Consider the following 26,522-nt stretch of genomic DNA (forward strand, 5'->3'; position numbering starts at 1 on the left):
CAACTTGAGACCATATTCATAAGTGAAATAAATCAAACTCACATGTGTAAATACCATATAGTCTACCTAGTGTAAGAAATGGTAAGAATACATAAGGTACAAAAAACTCAATAAATACAGTGAAAGGATAAGAATCTGCTTAAAGGGGGAAAGAATAATATCTCAGGGAAAATGAGGAAAAAGAAAAAGGAAGGGAAAAGAAAATGTCTAAAATTATATAAACACACTTAGTATAGATAAGATGATTCTGCTACAAATTCTGTTAAGTTCTTGGAACAAAATAATTAACATTCATAGGATTGGAACAGTTGTGCATGTGCATATTATTGTATGGTGACCTGAGGAACTCTTGAAGATCATTATGTAAAATAACAATCCTAGTTATGGTCATATCACCTTGTTTTGAAGACCTATATTGTCAGTGTTCTGGGCTCTTTGCTATTGGTGTTTATATGTCTTTTCATTTCATGTTGTTCTAGGAATTGGTTTTGTTTGGTCTTCTTTTGTTTGTTTTTCCCTGTAATACAGAAAGAATAGGTGTACATGTAGAGACTCATGCATGCGTAGAACCTCTAAACAGTTTATGAGAACTGATTATATAATGCATGATGAAATGAACAACTACTTTGAAGAAAGAGACACTAAGGTACCCAGTGCTGATTCCATAGTGTCATAATGTGAAATCCAGCAATACTGTTATTCTTTGTTCAGAGTGATTTTAGTCTGTTTTGTTTTGTTTAATTTCAACATATGTGAAGGTATGGACAGCTATTTTGAAGAGAATGAGAGTCATTATGGCAGCCATTGTTGACTTCCCTATTGTCTGGTCTTGAAGATCTAAAACACCTTCTTCATCCTGTTCTCATCAGTTCTGTACTATTTTGTCTTGTATGAATTCATTGTGTGTGAAGATATGGACAACCATTTGGAAGAAAACAAGAGACAGTGTGATAGACAGTGAAGATCTCCAGTTGTCTTGCTTTGAAATCTGTGTCTCTTACGTTGTTTACTTATGATCTGTTTTGTTCTGTTTAATTTTACCCTCTTTAAAATAGAATTTAAAAAAAAAAGAAGTAAAATCATTCTTGCCAAAGGTAGGCCATAAGTGATAAGGATTGAGGAGAGGCGTGTACCAAGGTCTGGGGCTTTTCACAAAACTGATGTAATCTGGATTCTATAAGAATCAAAGGGAAGCCCAAGGTAAGGCTGAGAATTCAGAGGAATCTGACTAAAATTTTGGTCAGTGGAGTCTTTGTCATACTAAAACCCTGAGAAGGCTAGATAAATAAAAAATTCTTTATAGTAATAATAAAAGTTCTCTTGGGAAGTCCTGTGTTGGGGAGCTAAAATGGAGTTTAAGTTTGTTACTCCTTGTGGTGAAGAGATAAAAGTTTGTTACCTCCCCTCCTGCACACAACTATCACTGAGTGATTCTGTCGCACAGACTTATTCTCTATCAGTAATTTATTATTCTTTGATTATGAATGCTCCTAAAATGTTCATGAAAAAGCCTTACCAATTCTCTCAAAATCTCACTGTAGAAACCCTCTGCACTCTAGGCAGTTTGATTTAATCGTCTTTAATAAAGTTTCAGGATGGTATTATGTTAGCAAAAGCATGTTTTTCCTTTTCTTATTTTATTTTGTTACAATGTCATAAATTTTACTAAGATGTGACTAAAATATTGCCTAAAATTGTTAGCAAGTGGAGGTCCCCAGACATGTGATAATAAAAAGAGGATTAATCATGCGAAATATTGCAGGGTGCACTGATGGCTCTGTCTCAGCATTGCACATGACCCCAGGGTCCAGATTTCTGAAGAGCTTTGTTTTGTCTTACTTTTTTGAGCAGCTTTCTTATTTGTCTACATCTAAATGTAGGCAGGATCATGTCTTCAAGTAATAGGAAGACTGGGTTAAGATTCAAGCATTGTCCTATTTTGCTTTATAATTTTACATTTTATTTTTTATTTTTGGAGGCAATGCCTTACTGTGTTGCCCAGGCTTGAATTTATAATCTTTCTACTTCAGCCTCCCTAGAAGCTGCTATTACAAGTAGGTACACCCTCACCTAGCTCAGTCTCTCACATTTAAACCAGAGACTGGGTTCTCCTACATTGTTGGTTCCAAGTTGCCTATTTGCACTCTAATACTTTATGATTATGGAACCTATATCAGCAAAACCACTCAGTGATTAGTTTAAATTGTAATATTGTTTCTTTCTTTTCTTTTTTTCTCCCCACCTTCTTTCTTTCTTTTGGCAGTCCTGGGGATCTAACCGGTAGCCTCATACATAGTAAGCAGTTTTCCACAGAGTTACACCTTCAGTCTGCAATATTTTCTCCCTCTCTCTATTTTTTAATTTTTCTTTTTGAGATGCCACCTTGTTATGTTACCCAAGCTGACCCAGACCACAACATCCACCCGTGTCAGCTCCTGAGTCACGCATCACCATACCTGATTCCTGTAATTCTCTCTTCTTATGAGCAAATTCCATCAGAGGTTCTTTGGAAAAGTCTAACATCATAAATCAAATTACTTGGCTTGCCTAATCATTTGAATCCAGAAACTATTTTAAAAGGATTGCTTTTTATATGTAAATCTATTATTGCACTTTAAAAAATAGGTGTTTCTGGAGTAAGTTGTAGAAAAATAAAATATAAGAGTTGTGAAGGACACAGATCTTTCAACTGAAATGTGAGAGTCAATTGTATTTCTGGAAGCAGGAACAGCAGTTCTTTACCAAATGTCATAGTGTCCGCTAATGTGTGAAGTGTCTTTGAAAGGCCTGCAGTGACCCAGCCAGGCCAGCACCTCTGAGGATACACCAGTCCTGTTGGTAATAGATGATATTTTGGTTGCTAATGAGCTAAAAAACTGAATACAAGAATTTAGTTGGAGACAGCCAACAACATTGTAGGTAACCAATTTAGCATAGGAATAGAGGTTAAAACAATCATCATCTTCTTGATAAGGTCCTGAAAGATTTTTCTCATTTAAAAGCAGGAAGTTTTGACCTTTATTCTGAGCAAAAGGATGACAAAAATTAATAAATGAAGAGCAAGTGAATAAGAAACAGGACATTCTTCAATAAACAGCAGTTTTATTTTTATACTGGTGAGAATGTATGCAATATACTATATAGACTTTTATCACAGTTACAAGTATGAAAATATATTAAGCAAATACATAATTTAAATAGACTAGTGAAGTTCTTTGCTCAAATGGGGTTGGTTAAAAACACAGTATTGTGGCTAGATGCTATAGTATGCAAAAAATGGAATCAATTACTGCCATTTTAATTAGATATGCCAAGAAAAAACAAATGCTTTTAAAAATATAAAAGTGCTCTATTATAGAACATAATAAACTCAGTTGCTAGATTTATTTACATTATATACTTATGCTTCATACAGATCAAAGGGCAGAGCCTGATGAACTTCCATAGACATTAGAATTAGGCCACTGACACTAACATCCAAAGTATCAGGTTAGGAGCAACTTCCAATGGAAAGTTTATGTGGAATGCCTTTGAACCATGAATTATTTTCTATAAGGTAGTAGTAGAGAACAGATTAAAGACTTGATCTCTGTCTTTGAAGAATTTATAAATCTGGTCAGTGTCACATGGAAGATGAGAGATCAAGTACTGTTCAGGTGAGCACATTGGTCCAGACTCCTGGCAGCGTGGGTGAGACTGGGACTTTCCATGGACACCAACACAGACCCTCCCACTAACTTGTAAATGAATGCAGTTGAACTCTGCTAGATTCCTAAAGCTACCATTGCATGTGTTCCTTTCTTGGTGGGTTGTTTATTTACACACAGCAACTGAAGCACAGTATCTCAATCATAACTGAAAACTTACTGTTAGGGTGAGGGCGATATTTCTTGAAAGAAATTATTTGAGGCAGAAAACAGCCATAACTAACTCATCTTGTGACTATTCTTGAAGGGACACATTGCATTTGTCTGACATATTCAGTTCTGAATAACTTATTTTGGTGTCTTATATAACATCATGTGCATTGGCATATAAGTTATAAAAATAATTTTTGGTAAATCTTTTAATGTCTTTTACTTCTATTATATAAACTTCTACTTTAGGAGCATTAACCAACAATTTTATTATTTAATAAATGCATCTATATAGACACGCTTTATATAAATAAAATACATGCATTTATTCTAAAGGAGCCTTCCTACAAGTCGAGTATTCTTTAAGCCAGAAATATTTTCATTGCTAGAAACATTTTTAGAACAGAACAGATTTTTGCTGTTATCATAACAGTGAGGATTTTGCTGCATCAAATGTTACCTTGCATTTTAACTCAAATGGCCAAATATTTTCAAGGTCATCATGCACTATAGGAATCTAAGGTAGTATGTCTAAAATGCCAAACCCTGTACACTTAGTCAAACACCTGGTCAATTGATAAAACTGGATGAATCAACTCAATTGCTTAATTGGCAAAATCATTAGTCCAATATAATCAAAGTAAATACCTAAAAATGTGATAAAGGTTTAATATTCCTTATCTGAAATACTTGAGACTATAAGTATTTTATGTTTTGTACATTTTTGGAATTTGGAGAATTCATGTAGATAGATATAGATATGGATACAGATATAGATATTCTTTGGAATAGAACCCAAGCCCAAACATGAAATTTATTTATGTTTCATGTCTACCTTATACAAAAAGTTGATGATAATTTTATGCAGCATTTTGAATGCACCTGCATTTTGACTATGATATGTCACAGAAGGTCAGTTGTAGAATTTTCTGCTATGTTGTCATGTTGAGTCCTTAGAAACCTTAGTTTTTGGGGCATTTCAAATTTCAGATTTTTGGATTAGGAATGTTCAACCTGTATATGCTAACAGATATATATGATAAGAGTTTGTAAAGAACAGTCCAGCCACACAGTAAAATGACATTTTTATCTTCCTGACATCTGGTTCAATTGTTTTTTTCAAATGTTTTCCCTTTTTTGTATCATTGCCTTCTGCAGTCATGATTTACAGAGTTTCTTTTGATATGAAACATTCTTTGAATACCTGATGTGATTCTAAATCTTAGACCAAAGATCCTCAGAAAATTAAGAGGGCATTTGGAAAAATATGGCATATTATACTTTGATTCTTCAGTAGGCCTGAGAGCTTGTTCCCAGCCACTCAGAGGAGGATTGCTCATTCCTTCTTGCCACTTTGTCTTGGTTGATTGAGTACTTTCATTTTTTCAGTGAAATGAAACCTGAAAAGCCCCTGCACTGCTAAACAAATACTTTGCTACCTATTCATTGTTTCTTGCTTAGGTTGGGTCTGGTCCATGTGTGCAGGCTAAAATCTCCGGGCTGGGGCTCTGATACTATCAGACAGATCTTGTAGCTTTAGGATTTCAAGATTCCAACCTCAAAGAATTCCCAGAAAGCTAACTAAATGAGAATTATACAGGAGATAATTTTACAGCAAAGAATAAAGGGAATGTTTAATATGAGAAACTGGATCCTTAGACACCAAAGCTAGAAAATCAGAGTGTGAAGTGTAACATGTGTTCTCTATTTTTGTATTGCTGGACATCTGCTAAATAGCTTCACATTATTTTTTCATGTAATTTGGGGCTTTTTTTCAAGAGCTAATAACAAAATTAATTAAAGATTATTCCAAGTAAAATGATCTCAGATTGTATGTGTTGGCTATTATAGTATTTTAAAATGAAATTATGCTCATCTCTTCTGTAGGGTGGAGTCTATGAAATTATACTAATGGAGATAAGACAACCAAGAGATATAATCACATTCAACTGGCAAGGCAGACATACTCAACAGGGAGGGTGTAAACAGTGAACCAGTAAGCATTAGAGATGCTAAGGGATGGGAAATTACTTAGGACAAATATGTGCAAGCCTAGACAGGGATGTGAATCTTTGAAAAGCCCAATTCAAGAGGCAAAAAATTGGCTGCTTTCCAGAGAACAACAGAATCATAATGCAAAATTGCTTTAATAAGAGGAGATTAAAGGAGTTAATGATAAGGCACTTGGATAAATAATTATTGAGATGCAAGATAGAACTCTCCCAAGATGTGACAGCATAAAAGCACTTTGAAGCCTTGATGATTAAAGTGTACCACACAGGTGCACAGACAGGATGCCCACCACAACAGGAAATAGAGTGTTTACCAAGACCCAGCCACATGATGCAATTAAATGGAAATATATCCAATTCAGTGGAATGTCAAGGAGACCTTTTTTATCTCCTAAATTTAATAAATAGATCAACTAGGTTATGTGTTTAGTCTTCCTGGGAACAAGAAGGATAGTGTAATATTTGTTGCTAAGGAGATTTAAAATTAGCCATGGAGTAGGAATCAATATTTCTTGAGTTTGACTAAAAGAATGTAAAATTATCCTCTGTCGTATTCATTTCTGTAATTCTGACTTCAACTTAGACGTTACGAGAGTGTATGCATGTTATTCACTGGTATAGATATGTATGTTTTAATAGTTGTTATTCCTGGTTTGTGTAATTTATTGCTTTTTCTTCTGAATCTAATGGTTTACAGCTGGAGCCGCCTCAGCCTTGGCCAGGGAGCAGCCTGTGGAAGGTGACCGCTGTTCTACACTGGTTTGGTTATTTCAAGCCCTCAGCTGGGCTCACTTTTAAGTTGCATTGAAAATAGTAACAAAAACCTAACTTTGTTATTATGATACATCTGCTTGATGTGGATAGAAGCACGTGAGTTCTGGAGCAAAGTTTCACAGATTGTAGGTAGGGTTTCTGGGTGAGTTAAAATCGAAAATGAATTTTATCTTGCCAGGTGTCCATGAGCTTTACACCAAGCAATGTTAGTTTTGATTGTTTTGTTTTTCTCTTGCTTTCTTTTTAAGTGTAGGAAAAATGATCCCTAATAGCACAGCTCAAGAACCTTTGACCCTTAATTTTTTCTGGTGCTGTATCTGCCACACTGAAAGCTCTGTTGTACCTTTTCATTTCTAGATACAAACTTAGTTGTCAAGATTCAGAGTCAGAACCTACACTGACACCTCACAAAGGCGGAATGGAGAATGAAAAGCAGTAAGAATTTTAAATCCTTTTATTACTTGTCAAAGTATCCTTATGAAGTGTCCTTTTTTTACGAGCTTCAAATAACACCAAGAAGTCTTCTAGACTGGATGTGAAATCATCGGAAATTGTTACTTATATTATTTTTAAATTATTGCACCAAATACCTGCATTTTGTTACTTATGGGACTTTATGATAGGAAGGAAAAATATATACTTTGAAGAAAAATATATTCTTTCTACAAATAAAGCTGTAGGATCAATAAATGTAACTACTAGTTAAAGCCAAGCATCTCTAGTTTATTCTCTCAGGTAGTTACAAGGATTCCAGATGCTTTTCAAATTTTTCTTTGGTAGGGTCTCATAAGTATACCTTGAAGAGGGAAATACCCATTTTCTGACACACCCTGTAGCCTGGGCTTGCCCTGCAAGTTACACAGCCTGTGAGATGACCATTTTGGCTTGATATCCTGGCAGGAGAAAGGGGAGAGAGCAACTAGTTTAAGTACAGTGACCTGGCTTATCTTGGGTGCTGTGTAATCCTAATCCTAATTTTCTTTCTTTTATTATTATTACTATTATTTGTGTGTGTGTGTGTGTGTGTGTGTGTGTGTGTGTGTGTATGCTGGGTATTGAACCTAGTGCCTGTATATAATAAGCATACATTTGCCACTAAGGTACCCCAAATTCTAATCTTGTCCTTTATTTTGTTTTGTTTTGTCTGTTTTAGCTGTATTTCTACTAGTAGCATCTGGGTCATCTTTGAATCTCAAGATTCCTAGGACAGAAATACAGCAGAACTAGTCATACTGTACATTCTCTGTGGTCTGGCCCCGTGTCTTGATCAGTGAGTATTTAGATAGATAAGAAACAGCCCCAGGGATTGTTTCTGCAGCCATCTCCATAAACAATTCACCTGTAGCCCTGTCATACTGATTGCACTAGCTTATGTAGAACAAGCCATAAACACTTCAGAGTGGAAAAATAGTATTATATAAAGCTTAATATTAAACATTATGAAAAAATACATATTTACAGGAGAAACTACAAAACATAACTATGTACAACAATATCTGTTACCTTTAAATTACATAAATTCTTTAACATTCTCCAGATTAATAAATTATACATAATATCAACAGAAATAGCTGGCACCTCTGCAGGGCATCAAGGAAGCTTTTTTTTAAATAAATCACACAGTGAAAAATTTTTATCCAGAAGATCTTCAGGCATAGTCTTAACGCCTTGAATAGACTGCATCTGAAAGAAAAGACAACACAATTAGAGACTATAGCAAGGTGGATCACAATTGATCTATTATGAAAATTATAAATGAAAGAGACTAGTGAACATGACTAAAGCTGAGTATGTTTTATGATGAGACCATCTCCATGGGACAAGATCATTCCATTTAGAAACATAGATCGTCCTGCAGGAAGGGGCTAGCACAGAGTCCATCCTCTCTGGTTTTATAGCTGAAGCCATGGGCCCAGAGAGACAGAATAAGTCATTCAGGGCTAGTAATAATAATAGCTGTAGTTCATAGTTCTGGAGCTAAGATCTGCCTTCAGACGGTGGTTATCTTTTTCTATCCCATAGTTTATTTTAGGCCCCATCAAGATTACTCTAAAAAAAGACTATAGAGACAAAACAAAACAAAGGAACTTCTTAGATTCCCCAGAGCTCCCTCCATTCTGGAGCTTCTTAAAGAATATGACATGCAAAAACCTTAATTTGCTCTACAGATAAATGGAGGGGGGTAGTTATTTACAACACAAAAGGGTTATCTGATCTACAAATAACTCTTCTAAAGAGCAACTTTTAATTTATACCTTATAGACTATTAACTCTTTAATATGCTGATTAGACTGGTCAGTATAGAGGGTTAGGAGACATTAGCAATTGACAGTCATTTAGAAATCAAGATCTGAAATAAGATAGATCTAAAATAACTTTTGTCAATGAAGAATCATCTGATTTATAAGTAGAGATAAGTTCTAGAAGCAAGGAACTAAAGCATCTGGCAGGCAGTGACATCTTGTGTGATAATGATGGGCCAGAGTAGGAAGAGGCAGACAGACTCTTCTCTTGTCACTTAATTATGGCTTGATCAAAGCAGTGTTTTAAAAGGTTTATACATTTTTTCTAAAAAACTTTATATCTGAAAAGTGTTGCCTGCTTATCCTACAAATATACTTTCAGTGGAAGAAAAAAATCATGTATTTTTCTGCTCAGAGAAGTTTATTTTATTATTATATATTCTCCCTGATTTTTTTCTTTTTTGTCCTATGCATTATTTTTGTTTTACATCCTTTCCTTTCCTTTTCTTGCCTTGCCTCACCTCTCTTCTCTCCTCTCCTCTCTCTTTTTCTTTCTTTCTTTCTTCTCTCTCTCTCTCTCTCTCTCTCTCTCTCTCTCTCTTTCTTTCTTCCTTTCTTGTCTTTTTCAGACAGAGTTTCACTATAGGATGTAGACCGACCTTTAACCCACTTTGTAGCCCAGGCTGGCCTTGAACTCCTCCTGCCTCAGGTCTCCCAAGTGCTGGAATTACAGGCATGCCCACTACTCCCCACTCATTTTGCTTTTTTTACCTAACTTATCCTATGCTTCAGGTATGGTTTGTCACCCAAAGACTGCTGTGTTGGAAGCCTGGTCCCCAGTGTAATGGTACGGAGTGGGGGGTACTTTAAGAAATGGGTCTCAATGGAAGGCCAGTTTCATGACTCCCCTTGTGAAGGAATTACTGCTGGTCCTCCAGAGTGGGTAAGGTTTTCTAGGAAGGAACTGATTCTGCAAGATCAAGATTGTCATAAAACAGCACAGCGTGCTGCCTCTCACTTCACTGTCATCTGTGGTCTGCTCTGCGATGCTGTCATGATATTGTGGTTCAGCCATGAGGGCTCCATGCAGGGGGAATAGATGGCATCTGCCTGCTCTGGCTTCTGACCTCTGAAACTGGAGCTAAAGAAAACTTCTTTTCTCTTTCCCTTTTCTATTTCTTCTTTGTGGTGGGTAAGCTTAGTTGTGTAAACTTGATTGGTAGGGGAGCTGTCTAGGGGATCAGTAAAGGACACTGTTAAGTGTGTCTGGGTGGGTCCTAGATGTGTGACACTGGATACTGTGTCTACTCCCTCCCCTCTTCCTCTCTGGTGCTGTTTCACTGTTCTGCTTCCCTGCTGACTCAAACTAGGCAACTTTGCTCAACCCACCCCCCAACCCCCACCATGATGTTCCTGCTCAGTCGTGGTGATCATGGTATGAAGCCCTTTAAACTGAGAGAGAAATTAAATCTCATCCTTTTAACTTGTGTGTGCTGGGTATTGTATCTCAGTGACAAAAAGCTGACCAATCCTTTCTCCTTTTATCTTTTGTATGTGTGTGTGTGTGTGTGTGTGTGTGTGTGTGTGTGTGTGTATGGTTCTGGAAACTGAACCTATTCTAAGTATGCACCACTGAGCTAGGATCCAGCTCAAATCTCTCTTTTTTTAAAATTATCTTTTTATCGGTACTGGGGATCGAACTCACGACCACCTGCTTGCAAGGCAGATGCTTATGCTGCTGAGCTAAATCCCCAGCCCCCTCAAATCTCTTTTCTTTGCAGATAATTGGCTATATTTGGTCTCAGGTAATTTGCTATAGAAATATAAACAACTTCTTTATAAGACTATCCACAGTACTGTAATATCCTCAAAAATATTCTTGAACCAAGTGTGGTGCATGTGCCTATAACCCCAACCACATGGAAGCTAAAGGGGACAGATTGTTGAACTCAAGAGTTTTAGGTCAGCCTAGGCAACATATCAAGACCATACATCAAAACAAACAAGCAAACAAACAAAACCAAACAATCTATATCTATATCTATATCTATATCTATCTATATCTATATGTATATCTATATTATTATTATTTTTTTTGTCTTTTTGAGATAGGGTCTCTCTATGCAGTTCAGGCATGCCCAGGGTGGTCTCAAACTCACAACGATCCTCCTGGCTCAGCTTCTCGAGTGCTGGGATTACAGGTGTGAGCAACCATGCCCAGCTATATCATTCTTAATGACTACATAATACTGTATTAAATTGAATATGGTTTGTGTCTGTCAAGGGTCCATCCTGATGGAAGGCTTGGTCTGCAAAATGGCAGCATTAGAAAGGGCCATGATAGACCGTTTGAGAAGTGGGCCTTGTGGGAGGTCCTTGGGTCACCTGGGTGGAGGTCTTAGGCCTCATGAAACTCCATGGAAGACTTCATAAGAAAGCTGTTATAAACAGGTGAGTGACCCACCAACCTCTCTGTTCTCTTGGCTCTAGATGTGACCCCCTGGTCTGACATGTGCTCCTCTGAGTGTGTCTATCATAAGATCCTCACCAGAACTGACCAATACAAACTCCATGCTCTTGAGCCTTCCAAACTGTGAGCTCAATAAACGTTTTCTCTTCTCTTCATAAATTTATCTGCTTCTGGTATTTTATTGTGGTAATGCAGAGATAAACAATACAGTCCTCTATTGAACAGTTTTTCACTCCAGCTTTCAACTGTGGGTTTTTTTTAAACCTTTAATTGTGAAAAGTTTTATGTATAAAGCTTTTTCTGCACTTAAGATGGTAAAAGAAATACTAGGTCACAAGATAACACATTAAGATCTCTCATGGTTCAACTGCCAAATTCTTCTCCAAAACAATTTTACAATTTGAATTGACAGTGGTGATTTCAGTGTGTCCTCCCCAATAATGCTTATTGCTTGGAAAAGAAATGTTGAGCAGTCCTCAACAGACGGCATTTTGGGCTCAGCAGTAAAGATACAGAAGGAATTGCTGCTCAGCTGTGGGAATCTCCTCATCACTCTGATTCTCCTTCCTGTTTCACCTTTTTTGAGGACCCTCTAGATAGGAGAAAAAGTAGGTGCAACATATTAGGAGAGCTTTAGGTTATTAATAATTTTCAGTCTACCATGTTTTGAAAAGTGTACTGAAGAGTAATTGAATTAAGATCCTACCTCTGTGATACTCTGGATTCACATTTTCGTAGATTGGAAACAGGGGGTTTTCTTGTTCGCTCCGTAGCTTCCTTGCTCTGAGGACATCTCTTACACACTGATGTAGGTATACGTACTGACACTGTGGGGAAGCAGAAAACACTTCAAAGATGAAGAATTGTTACAAAACATAAACAGTGATGCAGTTCTTTATAGCTGGGAAATTTCTTGATCATTTCATTGATTGTCTCTAGTACTTAAAAAATGAGTGATGGGCTGGGGATATAGCTCAATGGCACAGTATCTGCCCTGCAAGCCCAGGGTGATGAGATCAATTCCCAGTACCAAAATAAATAAATATATAAATAAGGAGCTCAAGATCTCTTCTACAAACAACATTCTTTGTCTACTAAAGGGGATAAGATGTGGTACTGAGGTCAGTTAGATACTGAAAAATATTTCTGGGCCCTCTATTTAAAGTAATCAATGTAACCAATCTTGAAGGATTGTGATAAAAATGGGACTGAAAGATTTTTCCTTTGTTATAATCTTTCAAAGTAGACAAGAACTTATTTGTATGAGTTACTCCTATGCATTGTTCCTGATGGGAGGCTAGTATGATCATTTACCCATGGGACTTTAAGAAAGTAATCATCAATAGACTAGGACTTTTTTTTAAAAGTGAGGCTTGCACTAATATTAGCTGTTGCTTTTCTGCTTATAGACTCTAATTATTTGTTATAAGTCTCTACTTCTGTCTTGACCTTGAATATTCAAGGAAAGTATTATTCTGAGAATGGTTGTTAGTCTATGGTACCTCTCTCTTCACCATTTTAAAATGATCCACCAAACTATAGACTGAATCCCCACTGTTTCATTGGGCTCAAAGCATAATTTCTATTTTTAATTCTACTGGAACATTAAATATTTCAGAACCTTAGATGTAAGCCATGAATGAACTCTATTGTATGTATGCTATGGTCTATTAATGAATTCTTCAACAATAATCTACCATGGGCTTTGAAACCAGTTAATATCTACTCATTTGTCTTAAATATAAACTCTTATTTCCCAATAAAATATCCCTTAGAAAGTGATTAATGTACTTCTCATTTTGGTCATAATAAAAAGTTGAAAAACAAAATCTCATAGATGAACCTCAAATCATGAGAGATAATTTTTTGCTAATGGCCAAAGCTTTGGATTGGTGGTGACAGATACAGTTTCATTTAATTTCATTTAATATTTGAGATATTAAATACTATTTATGGTATTAGCTGTATTGTCTTTCATGATTCCTGAAGGCAGATGTGTGAACAAATACTCAGAACATGATAAGCATAAAGTAGAATTATGTGTGTAACTTTATATAGAAAAGGAAGCACTTGGGTTTACTCTTTGGAAAATAAAGTATCAAGATAGAGAAAAAAGGTGACATTTTAAAGAATGTGAACACAATAGGTCATTCCAAGTGACAGAAATAACAGAAAGATACACATGTATTCTGGAGATGAGAAACATAGAGTAACTCCATGTAGATTGTATGTGTCGTGAGAAAACTCCAGCATAATTTCCCAAATGGAATTTGAGACTCTGAGTCTCACATGCCTCAGGATTTCCTTCTCTTGAAAAGGTATTGCTCTTTCTGAGTGCCTTTCTCAGAGTCAGGCTGTGAATTTGCCCCAAGGCAAGGTGAGGGAGGGATGTACTTGCACTTTCCTTGTCTGTTACTCTTTGCTTAGAGACCTTTGCTCTTTGCAAAGGTCAATAATTCTGTCCCACTCATGCCCACCTTGTGAGTTTCCATTTTTCCTCACCTTAGGGTTTTGCTCTATAAATGTCCCTCGAAAAGACAGTCTTTGGCAACTCACTCAGAAACACTTCTGTCTCTCTCAGACAGAAGTTCTCCTTTCTCTCAATAGATATATTCTGCTCTTAACCTCCATTGTTCCTAAAATTTGATTTTAGAGAACACAAACTCGTACTAGACATCTAGTAGGTTGGGAGATCTGATACTGACTAGGATTTTGTTTCACCCAAAGAAAAGGGAAAGAAAGAATTTCTATTTTATTGCAATGTTTATTTTGAGATAGGACCCCCAAATAATTCAAATAATATAAGAGAACTATGACTTCCAACCTACCAGGCAGCCAATACACTGAGCTCCTATTTCCTAAAATTGAAGAATGAATTCTAGGAACAACAGAGGTTAAGAGTAGAAAGTATTTATTTAGAAAAATTAAGTTTCTGTCTAAGACAGACCCTGAATGGGTGGCCTTAGGGACCCTGCTTCTCAAGGGAATTTTATAGAGCAGAACCATGAAATGAAACTAGTAAGATTACATGTAGAGTTGCTTGGGCAATGTTGATCCAATGGAAAAATGACAAGGTGGGTATAAGACGGAACAAAATTATGGTCAGCCAATAAGATTACAAGTATAGTCACTTAGGTGATGATTAAGTGGAGATCAGATGGGCAAGCAAGTCACATTGTACCTGCATATGGACTGAACAAGGACTTTTCCTGGAAAAGAGAGGCCAGGCAGGTTCTTGTCCTCTATGCAAGGTGATTAATCCTGTTTAGAATACCAATCACTGCTACTCATCTGAGGGGACACATGGGCATGGTCATTTCTCTATCCTAAGGCCAGACCTTCCAGGAAGGTACCTCCAGCCAACAGCTGTCTTCTGCACTGACCTTTTCCAAGGCTCTGTCTGACTTCCTGAAATATTTCTAAAAATTCAGCTGTCTATAATAATTTCATCATGATGAAAAGAATGAAAGTTCATTCAAACTCAGGAAGGGAAAGATTCCTTAATTTTTAAAAAAAAATTTCTGAGAGGGTGTCCAGGCTAGTCTTGCATTTAATATGCAGCCCAGGCTGGCCTTGAACTGGTGACAATCCTTTTGTCTCAGCTTCCTGAGTGCTGGGATTACAGAAATGCACCACCACACCTGGTTTAAGATTCCTAAAATACTGGTGATGGACAGACATGAGGGTGGAGAAGCAAGCTCGGGCCATGTTGTGAAGGAAAGGCTTGATCACTTGATTAGTTCAGCTTTACTTTACAACCAGCAGAAACTTCCTGAGACTTCTTTGCAAGGAGTTAACATCTGTGAGGGAACTTGGATGGTGACAGCAGTGATGAACCAGGTCAGAAGCTGGAAGGAGGACTTCCTGTTGCACGGATGTGCAAACACATGGATAGCAACACTATGAGTGGGAACTGAAAAGTGCAAGAGCAGGAGTGACTTAGTTTTTGCTGTAGTTGTTTTTTAAAAAGATAATGAGTTTGGTGTTGAATATTTTGAGTTTAAGATCACTGAAAGGCCTCCAGGTGGAACTAACTGACAGGAAGGTACTTAGATAAGTGGTAGGGAAAGAGAGTCAGATTTAGGGAATAGGAGTGGGTGCATGAGTCCTGCAATCACTGGAGTAGAGGACATCAAAAAGAACAAAGATTGAAAGAAGTCAGAGGTGTACTTTGAAGGTATAACCTTGGGGAGCTCAATACTGGGAAGTAAAGTTGAAGAACAAGGCCATAGGATGTTCTTTGTGGGAGGAGGAGAAGAAAACATGGGAAAGGGGTTATTTCTAAGAAGTAGGAGGACCTTCAACAGAGCTTTGCTGTTACCTTTGCTCTGAAAGTTACCCAGTGATGTTTAGAGTACAGTGCTTTCTTTTCGTTCAGAATGTAACTCTAGAAGTTTGAACAGGAATATGAAAGTAAAACATGGCACAAGAATCTTTGCCAGTAACTACTGAGCCTGAACACACACACACACACACACACACACACACACACACACACACACACACACTTTGTCTCACAAACACACATATACACCCAGGACTATTTACAATGCTGTAACCTTTTCTTTTCCAAATTACAAATAAACTATGGTCTGAGTTTGTGGAAGTGACAGCAAACAAATATTGATTCTGACTTTTTAGCCGTAAAATTGTAGGCTCATTAACTTAATAAAAGATACTGAGGATGTGGAGAAGGAAAACCCTCTAAGAAGTCTCAGTCTGTGATGCAAGCTGAAGAACAAGCATGACACAGGGTGATACAATTCTCTTAATAAAACAACAAAGTTAGACAGCAATAATTAATGGCTGTTAAACCACAAGGCCAAAGGTTACTGTGGAAACTGATGATGGATGGTTCAGGCTGACACCCCAATGACCCCACTGACCCCAGTGACTACTCACAGAGAAACACAAACCTGATAATCAGCCTCCTCAGATGTAACAAGGAGGGCCTCGTACCACCAGGGAAGAACTGTGGTGGGAAAACTTGAGTTTAATCAAGCTGCTTGGTTTACCAACCAAAAGGAAACCATGCAGAATAAAGGAATATGCTGCCACCGACAAAAAGTAACCAGCCGTATCCAGAAAGAGAGAACATGCGTGAAACAAATGAGTGGATTTCTTTGTCAAACAAATGACATGGAAAACAATTGGGACAGAGGATTATTACAGACTAAAAGAGATTTAAAATGTACTTCAATCAAATGTGGACTTTGGATTCTAATGAAAACCAGCTACAGTTCTTTACAAATAGTAATTTTTTTAAAAGATTAGAAGGGCTGTGGATGCCGCTCAGTGGCAGATCATTTGTTTAGCATATACAAGGCCCTGGGTTTAATTCTCAGCAACTCAAAATAAGTAAGTAAGTAAATAAATAAAAGTTTGTTAGGGATATTTAAATACTTACTGGGTATTCGAGGATATTTAGAGATGATAGTTAAAATTGTTAGGTATGATTTCTCAGTTGAAGAAATACAAATGGTAAATAAACATATGAAAAAACATTCAACATCGCTAGTCATTCAAGAGATGCAAATTAAAACAACACTGAGATTCCATTTTGCCCCAGAAAGAATGGTTACTATCAAGAAATAAATCAGTAATGAATGCTGGCAGGGCTGTGGTGGAAAAGGAATTCTTTTTCACTGTTAGAGGGAGTGTAGACTGGTGCAGCCACTGTGGAATTATCAGTGTAGAGATTCCTCAAAAAACTAGAAGCAGAGTTCCATTTGACCCAGCTATTCCGCTCCTGGGGTGTCTTCCCAGAAGAATGATAAACATCATGCCACAGCGATAAATGTGTGCTCACATTTATAGCAGCATAATTTGTAATAGCCAGATCTTGGAAATAACTAGAGTGTCCATCAACCGAGGAATGGATAAAAAAGATGTGGTATTTTTATACAATGGAGTACTACTCAGTCATAAAGGAGGATAAACTTGAGACTTTTTAGGTTCATTAACTTAATAAAAGATACCGAGGATGTAGAGAAGGAAAACATGTTCCTACCCTCTAGGAACTATCAGTCTATGATGAAAGCTGAAGAACAACCATGCCACAGGGTGATCAATTGAGACCATATTCATAGGTGAGATAAATCAGATTCACATGTTTAAACATTGCATTATCTCCTTGGTATAAGAAACTGAAAGAGTGGATAAGTTCCAAATGTACAATAGATACTGTGAAATGGGAAGAAATTGTTCAAGATGAAAAAGAAACTAGGATCAGTAAAAAGGGTGAGGGCAGTAGGAAAAAGGAAAAAATGCAAGTAAGTTATACGATTAGTGTCTCTTATTTCATTAAAAAGGAAAGTTTGTGCTAACATTGATCGAAAAAATTTTATGATCACATTTTGTATGCTAAGCAACTACTTTAAAGATACTGACATGCAATGTATTAACTATTGTTATTCTCCTATTATTTTGTTATGAAATTTTTTTACCTTTTTTCCATTAAAAATTGTTAGGTATGATAATGGCATGGTGATCACGATATTAAAATCTCTCTTCTGTGCCATATATATACATGTATGTGTATATACAGAGAGACTTAAGAATGAAATAACATGATAAAAGGATTTCTTTTAAAATATTCCAATGGGGTCATGGCAGTAGGGGAAATAGTATATGTGGGATTCAGATGAGAAAAGAACACTGAATATTTATAATTGTAGAAGCTGAGGTTGGGCCTAAGAAAACTCATTATCCTGTTTCCCTAGTTGTATGTACAAGTGTGTGTGTATGTGTGTGTGTCTTGCTCTGGATCCAGCCCTATGCGCGGCCTTACGCAAACTAAGCTGGCACTGAGCTATACCCCTAACTCTGGTTCTATGTACTTCTTTATTTTTTTTTAATAATTTCATAATAAAATGTATGAAATATGGTAGATAAATTGGTATAATGAAAGTACTTACAACCCAAAACAACAGCAATAGGAAAGATCAAGGCAGTGGGTCCTGCCTGCATGAGGCCATGACACATGTTTTGCCAAATGCGCTGGAGAATGTCAGTACTACAAGTTATGAATGTGTGCTGTGTGAGAAAAGAGTTCAAACCAAAGTGGTTTTCAAGATACGGGCTCATCCAAGGCCCACGGGAGCCTGGGCTGCAGGATGCCCATAAGTCAGCACTGTTTGCCTGTACTCTGCTTTGACTCTACAGTGGGAGGGACATGGTAAAGAGAATATTTCACTTTTTCTTTTTCTTTCTTTCCTTTTTTCTTTTTTTTAATATGAGGCATTTGTAGAGTTATTTGGGGAAAAAACTTGAGAAATCGAAGGCAAGAGAACCTGGATTATGCAAGACTTGGTTGGTGTATGTGGGGCACAGAGCTGACTAAGGCTGTTGGAGCAGTAAGCTTGGTACTCAAGGGCCTAGTATTTTCTAGAACAGAAAGCCTGCTTGGCCACTTGATAACTCTGGGCTTTCTGCAAAGCCCTTTTGCCCCTGGACTTCAATTTTTTTATCCTAGAAATGGAATATTGTGCCTCACTTCCTTGGTTATTATGAAAATGTAATAGGATAACATGTCTTAAAATGACCTGTGATTGAGGCATGGTAGAATATGCCTGCAATCCCAGCACTGTGAGATGCTGTTGAAGGACGAAAAGTTTGAGTCCAGTCTCAACAACTTAGGAGTCTAGGAGGACCCCATTTCAAATTAAAAAATTAAAAAATAGACAGGGCATGTAGCTCAGTGCAAATGCTCTAGGCTCAATTCCCCGGTACCACAAAACAAAACAAAGCAAATCTGTGACAGGGCTATGAAAGCAAATGGAAGTATTGTGCCTTTACAAAGGACATAGTCTCGATGTCTTTGGAGATAAAGGTATAGGCAAAAGCACTGAGCAGAGGGAGAGTGGAGCTTAGGGTCTTTTTTCTAACTGATGTTCTTATGTTGATTCCTCAGCTTATTTTAAATGTCTCTGCAAGATAGATTGGCCTATCCTTCCCCCCATGTACAATACTTTGATTAAAAAAATTCACTTTTCTTCCTACGCACCTAAACTAATTCTTTTCTGAGTGAAGCAGCTAGTTAAGTAAAAATAAGTGTATGCGTTGTCCTGAAGGTCATTGAGATTTACATCACAATAGCAAGTCCTAGAAAATGTCTATGCATAGTTCTCTTTTTCTTCCTAATGTGCCATAGCTATTTCTCCATGTTTGATGAAAGCACTGGAGAGATATAGACAGATAGAGATATACAATACATATTTAATATTAATATATAGTATGTTAACATCAATACATATTTTTGTAGGGGGAGGAGAAAGGTGGTCTGTGTCCTTCATCCTGTGACTCTTACCTCAGTCTGGACCATGTGAACCCTGTGAAGTCTTAGGTCATGCACTGCTCCATAGATGTCCACAGTGTCTTTAGAGTCTAATTGCTGAAGGATTCGATCCAATGCAATAAAGGTTCCAGTCCTACCCACACCAGCACTAGAAGAGATGACAAAGGAACATTTTATTAAATTTGCCTTTCGTCTGCATCCAGAGACTCTGGCACAATCTTTCTCTTTCTCTTCCAATTTATGGAAGAGTGTAGGACAGCTTCTTTCTTTCTGAGTTCTGTCTCTTATAGAAATTTAATCTAAAGCCCCAAGATTCCACCTCTTCCCCCTTCTTTTCTCTCTCTTATTTATCAGGGGTGAATTCTGCTTTGTACTTGGTGGACATCATTTCCACACAGGTTTTTGTACTTTTCCTAGAAACACATAGGTCCATCAGCAATGTATTTATTTTATGTGTTTCCAAAATGTCTTGAAATAGTAACTTATTTAATGTATTCTTTTGCCAATTTTTGATTCAAATATTGTATTTTGAGATTTATCCACATTTTTACATGTAGATCTAATTTCTTTTAACTATTCTATGGAGTCCATAAAGCACTGCTATCAACATTCCCTACTTAGGCAATGAACCAATTTTAGTTTTTCTCTATTAAAACTGTGTCACATGAACATCATGGTGAACAGGTGTGATGTGTTGGCACCTAGAAGTGGAACAGCTGGGTTGGTTAGAGTATATACACTCAATTTTGCTGGGTCTTTGTGCTACCTCTCCAACATTTTTTTTTTTTTTTTAAATTTTGGGACAGGGTCTCACTAAGTCCTTCAATTACCCATGCTGGACTTGAATTTTCAATCCTCCTGCTTCAGATTCCTAAAGTGCTGGGATACAGGCATGAACCACTACATCTGGCTAATCTGGGGATTTTGGATGCTCTGTGAATTGCTGATACCAAGAGGAAATCATTTTCATCAGACCTGACAAAATCAGAGTTGAGAAGTGATTAAGGGGGAGAGCTCATGTCTGCCTGTGTATGATAAACACTTTCTCAAGGGCTTTCTGAAGGTCTGGAAAAATAGCTTCCTGTTTTACATGCACCTGATAATATGCACTCTGCACATGTGCGTGGATTTCTGTGACAACATTTTTAAAAGACTGTAGTAATTCAGATAAGATGTTTTTGACAGAATACTTGCCTAGCATTGGTATCTCTAACAATGTGCTGACAACTCCTGACTCAGGTCATGAAGACTAATGAGCTATCAAAGTGGTATCTATAAATTTCCTTCTTTTTGTCTAAAAAGCTTGCCCTCGCTTCAAGTTCTTTAAATACATCTGTCCTTTACTGTGATACATATATTCCTATTTCCATGCACTGCTATTCACAAATAAATATTATTATTCTTGGGGGAATCTCTGGTTGTTATTTAGGTTGACAGTGCATTTGTAAGATAAAAAGAACTGCTCTTCAGTGGTCCTGGGCAAAAATGCCTGCCATCCTTCCTTCACGAAGTAGGATGCTCTGGACTCCCACTCCCATTAAAAGTGTAGGCAATGGAGTATCTGGTGGCACACGCTTCTGATTCCAGCACTTGGGAGGCAGAGGCAGGAGGGTCACTGAGTTTGAGGTCAGCACGGGCTACATAGTGAAGTTTTTTTCTGTCTTTTTGAGATGAAGTTTCACTCTGCAGTTCAGGCTGTCTTTGCACTCACTTTGTGGCCCAGGCTGGTTTTGAACTTGCAGAGATCCTCCTGTCTCAGCCTCCTGAGTGCTGGGATTACAGGTGTATGCTACCAGGCCTGCTCTTACATAGTGAGTTTGAGGCCAGCTTGGGCTATACAGTGAGACCCTGTCTAAAAAGAAAAAAAAAAAGCACTGGAATTTCAATGACATAAAATCAAGGCTCCTAGGGTGTTGGGCTGATTGGAAGAAGATTAGCACACTTGACATTTCTCTTACTCTAGTAATTCACTGCTCTTTATTTATTAGTGCCATTTAGTTAGGGCTGTCAAAGTGTTGTTGCAAACATTAATTAGCTAAGCACCCGGCTCCCCAGTGAGAGAATGATGGCTCATTAGGTTGATTTTATGAGCAGACTCTCTGAAGCAAGAAGTTTAGAAAGAGCAGAAATTTAAGAGCAAAATTGGGTGCTACAGAAGGCAAGTGCTGTGCTATAGTTTGAAAGTTTGTCTCCCTTCTATAATTCAATGCTTAGTGTACAGTGTTAAGAATAAGACCTTTCAGAAATGATTAGGTCCTGAGGTCTTCATGTTATATATGACACAATAAAAGGGCTGGATGGAGCTAGCTGACTGTCCTTTTGCCCTTTTGCCCTTCTGTTCCTTCAGCAATGTAAAGACACAGCCTTCCTTCCCTCTGGAGGAGGCAAAAAGAAGGTGCATTCTTGGAAGCAGAGGCTGTCCTCTCGAAAGACACTGAACCTGTCAGTGCCTTGATCTGGGACTTCCCAGTCACCTGAACTTTGAGAAATACGTTTCTATTTGCAGATTAGTCTGTAGTATTTTGTTACAGCAGCAGCAATGGGAAAGACATGCAACTAGACATGAGAGCAGACTGGAACCACTTTGTTAAAGGATATGTAGGGCTTACACAGGAGGAGAGAAGCCACCCTAAGGAGCAAGAGTGACAGAATGCAAGACTGAGCTGGTACAGTCACATTCCCGGTGAGAACACGAGGAATATAAGGACTTTGTATTTCATACGGTAGGGAAAAGAACAAGAGAGGGAGAGGAAGATAGAGAGTATGGGTGAGGATGTGGAGGGAGAGAATAAAGTGGAAGAGAAATTTAGTGAAGAGGAGCAAGTTTGGAGAGCAGAAAAGAGACAGTGTAATAAAATCCTCTGAGATTTAGGCGGCTGAGCTCAGACAAATCTTCCACCCACTACTGTCCTCAAGCTTATGCCTTTATTTCAGGTTCCATGGCACAGTGCCCTTATGGAGGCCATTTTTCTGTCTCCTAGGTTGTCACATACACACCTGCAGTGCACCACTGTGGGCCCGGCACCAGGGGTCCTGTTGATGTAGTCCCTGACAGTTCTCACAAACTGGATCAGGGACTGCGTGGTCTCAGGGACTCCATGGTCTGGCCACACTGTATAGTGAAAGTGACGAATGAGTCTCTGCACATCCAGCTGCTCCTCCTGCAAGAGAAGAGAGCAGGATAAGAAGAGGAAAGCTCACATTTGACAATAGTGCCATGTTGGAACTTCTGTGATCTGAAACTACAGGAGCACAATCAGCAAACACAGGACTGAATCTTCCCAAATTGGGTCATTAAGTGAAGTCAAGCAAACTAACATACGCTGCATATCTTGAACTCCCTGATGGTCCACTCAGGCAGCACAGACTCTGAGAGCATCTGCAGGATGAGGTCCCCATAGTAGAGGGAGTCCTGATCCGCTGGCCAGTAATGGTCACACTTTACCTAGGAGAGGACAGACAGATAAAAAGTCAGCCCAGAAACACAACTCCTGTGAGGCCTTGGACTTGCACTCTGAACCTCTTACCTGAGTTAGGAATTCAGGATCGGATAACAATATAGCATCTACCTTTTATTAGCTGGCTCATGACCAGTACTGAAGCTGTGCTGCTGCTCCAAGAAATGGGGATACCCCACAAGGAACAAACTTCAAGCCCCAAACTTTGCATTCATTCACTGTTCAGGCAGTACATGAGAAACAAGCTTTTTTTATTTAATTGATTTTGTTAGCATTCTTGCTCTACTAGCAGATAAAACATCTGCTATAATTTATTGTTGTAATTATTATAATTATATAATTATAATTTATTGTTATAATTTATTGTTCTTTCTGAAGAAAGATCCAGTCGAGAAGAGGAAGGCATTGTCTTCCTGGCCCTATTTTGTTCCTATTTTATTGTTTTTCTAACATGGGCCATGTGCCAAGAAATTTTGAGAAGACATAATGGATAGCTCAGCTTATATTTACATGTAAAAGGAAAGGAGAAAGGGAATTACAAATTCTTACGTATCTTATGTTTTTGGGGGTAGTATTTATAATTTATTTATAAACTGACATACTTTATAAGGTATGCATATTCACTGATACGCTTGTGTTTGTATAAGTATGCATGCATATCAAAAAGTATACTGTGGGTTTTATTCTACTATGGTGAGGCACCCCAAGTGCTTTCATCTGAAATACATATGTATCTAATTTTTTTTTAGTACTGGGTGTCGAACCCAGGGCCTTCACACTAAACTAAATCTCCAGCCCTTTTTTATTTTGAAGTATGTCTTGTTGCTAAATTGTCCAGGCTGGGCTCCAATTTACAATCTTCGTACCTCAGCCTCCCAGAGTGCTGAGATTACTTGTGTGTGCCACCACACCCAGCCAATTTCTATGTTTTATACGTAAATGTATGCATATGGTTGTACACATGTTTCTAGTTGTTCTATTACTCTGTATCTATTTACACATATGTACACATGAGGACACACAGGTCTCAGTTTAGCATAAAATATCTGAAGAAACCCAGTATGATTTTATTAGATCCTTACATATAATCTCTCTTTTAATCCTCAAAGTAACTACATAAAGTAGTTGGTTACAAAGGCATGGCAAGAAGCTTGCTTAATCTGTCTAGATAATTATTTTACTTGAATCTTCCAAGACAGACTAAAACTCATCTTTTTTTGAAAGCAAGACCAGGTTCCCTGACTCTGGCAGTGTCTACCCTTCTCTCCAAGCCACACACTGAAGGACGGGGCGGAGGAGAGGACAGATTCTTTTTACATAGTAGGCCCTTATGAAAATCCCAGTCATCACATGGGAACCGTTTTGACTGAAACTTCAGGCCCAGATCCAGCCACCTTTTAAACAGAGTGATTTCCACATTCTCACACATCTTTACTTGGATTCACAGAGTGCAGGTTTGGGTTGGGTTGGGCTGAAATTAAAGCAAAGTGTGGAAGTCAGGAAGACTGTGTACTCACTCGACCCTTCTCAACACACTGGGTCACCATGACAATATTGAGGACATTCTGTTCCCATGCCATTTTCCAGAAGTCATCCTTGGTGCCAGGAAGCGGTCCCTGAGTGGCAATATATTCTCTTCTGAAGTTGTTGCCCTGAGATGAATTTACAACACGGAGAGTCAGAAACAATGGGCCTCTTCAGAACTGTAAACAAAGAGTTAGCTCTGCAGATTAGATGATATAGAGATCTCTGCCAGGCAGGCTACTGGCTTAAAAAAAAAAAGAAATTAATAGAAGTGTCAAGGCTTGGGAGCAGGAAGGACAAAGGCCAGAACATTGAACTATTGTTAAGAGGCACATTTCCCTTTCAGGCTGGGTCTCTAAAAGTCACATGGAGGACCCTGGTAATAATCTAGAAAACACTTCACCCTTAATTATAAGTCTGTGTGTGTGTGTGTGTGTGTGTGTGTGTGCGTGTGCGTGTGCGCACACGTGTGTAGACTGTTTGAGGGATTGAGCTTTAGTCATTTTGCAGATGTGACTTTTAATCACCTTGGAGCACCAACATTGGAATAATTTGGTAAGACATACCATGTAAGGAAGTTCAATGGAGGAGAGACCACTCTTTGTTAATCTTTCATCACATCATATATGGTAGATCAAGACTTCCACGGACCTTGCTTAATCCTGTCCACCCTACTATGAGCTAGGATATTTTTATTCACTCATTTTATATTCCAGCAACACAGAATTACTTGCAAATCCTAGCTGAAGATCTTTACCTCCTTGCTTCTCCTCAGAGTCTCTACATTATGTCATCTCTGCCTCGCACAATGCTGTTCACCCAAACAATGCCTCCCAGATGACTCATCTCCATGTATTCTGAGCACATGGCCTATTCAGCTGAGCTTGCTTTACCTTGCTCTCAGCCTTCTCCTAAATATCCTCCAGTAACCTCTAGCTTCTTGCTACCCTGAGTGGTTCTCAGGAAAACAGCAATAGACTCACCTAGGGACTTGTTAGAAATACAGAGTCCTAGGCCATCACAGCCTGGCTACAGTTGTAACAAGAGCCCCAGATCACACTGGACTATGTTGGAGAAACACACAGGCACATTTCCAAGGGGTCAGGCTTATAATTTCCTGAAGGCCTCAACCGTTCTAAGTAAACCTTATGTTCAGAATGCTGTTTATCCAGCTGGGGATATAGCTCAGCAGTACAGCAGAGGTCTGGCAGGTATAAAGTCCTGAGTTTGATTTCTGGCACCAAAAACAACAGCAACAACAACAAAAAGAATGCTGTCTATCCTCTGCTTATATACAGCTTGGTGTTTGACTTACAACTAACATTTAACTAATACGTGTTGAGTGAGTTGATGATTTTTTGAGGTAAATATTATTCTTAAGTTTATAGAAAAGGAAATAGAGGGTCAAAGTAGCAAAATAATTTGCCCAAGGTCATAGAACTGAGGGTATGGTGATGCTGGCTGGGGAAATAAGCAGGAGCTGTCAATCATAAAATCCCAGGACAGCACCAAATAATTCCCAAGACCCCTGTATGAGAAACTTCTCGCAGGATCCCATGAGATGTGGACGACATAAAAGAGATGAGATGCTACAAGAAGCCTAGAGCAGAGTACACTTCTATTTCTGCTTTAATCCTTTCCTCTCCTCGTTTGGCCCAAGTTCACTCACTGTACAGAACTAGTTTTTTTCCTTACCCCTTTACCCCTCATTTTTCAAATAAACTTTTGGTGCTGTTGTCGGCTTGTCCAATTCCTTGTTAGAGGAAAGAAGGACCTGAGATAAGTTTAATTGGTGAGATATTTCTAAAAGAACAACCTGACATCAGAACCAGCAAGGGGGCAGAAATATGATTTCAATTTGGGTTTTTTTTACCCTTAAAATGTCTTC

The 26,522-nt window shown here is 38.1% G+C and overlaps 1 protein-coding gene across 5 annotated transcripts in view; it reads right to left on the minus strand.

The window, feature by feature from the left end:
• Window positions 1–3,082: 3,082 nt before the first annotated feature.
• Ptprb (protein tyrosine phosphatase receptor type B) overlaps window positions 3,083–26,522 on the minus strand; it is a 128,613-nt gene continuing 105,173 nt past the window's right edge. For 4 of the 5 annotated variants that reach the window (XM_013159195.3, XM_003475922.5, XM_063255139.1 and 1 more), the window contains 6 exons: window positions 24,628–24,762; window positions 22,975–23,097; window positions 22,650–22,813; window positions 19,665–19,800; window positions 12,063–12,183; window positions 3,083–8,326 (listed from right to left, as the gene is read on the minus strand). In XM_013159195.3, coding sequence (XP_013014649.2) covers window positions 8,304–8,326; window positions 12,063–12,183; window positions 19,665–19,800; window positions 22,650–22,813; window positions 22,975–23,097; window positions 24,628–24,762 — 702 coding nt within the window. In that variant the 3' untranslated portion in view covers window positions 3,083–8,303. Of the gene's footprint in view, window positions 8,327–10,966; window positions 11,949–12,062; window positions 12,184–19,664; window positions 19,801–22,649; window positions 22,814–22,974; window positions 23,098–24,627; window positions 24,763–26,522 lie in introns of those variants that run through there. The other variant, XM_063255138.1, reaches the window with a different exon arrangement.

Source organism: Cavia porcellus, unplaced genomic scaffold (assembly GCF_034190915.1).
Source record: "Cavia porcellus strain 051 isolate PalLab524CR breed Dunkin Hartley unplaced genomic scaffold, mCavPor4.1 scaffold_8, whole genome shotgun sequence".
Taxonomy (NCBI): Eukaryota; Metazoa; Chordata; class Mammalia; order Rodentia; family Caviidae; genus Cavia; species Cavia porcellus.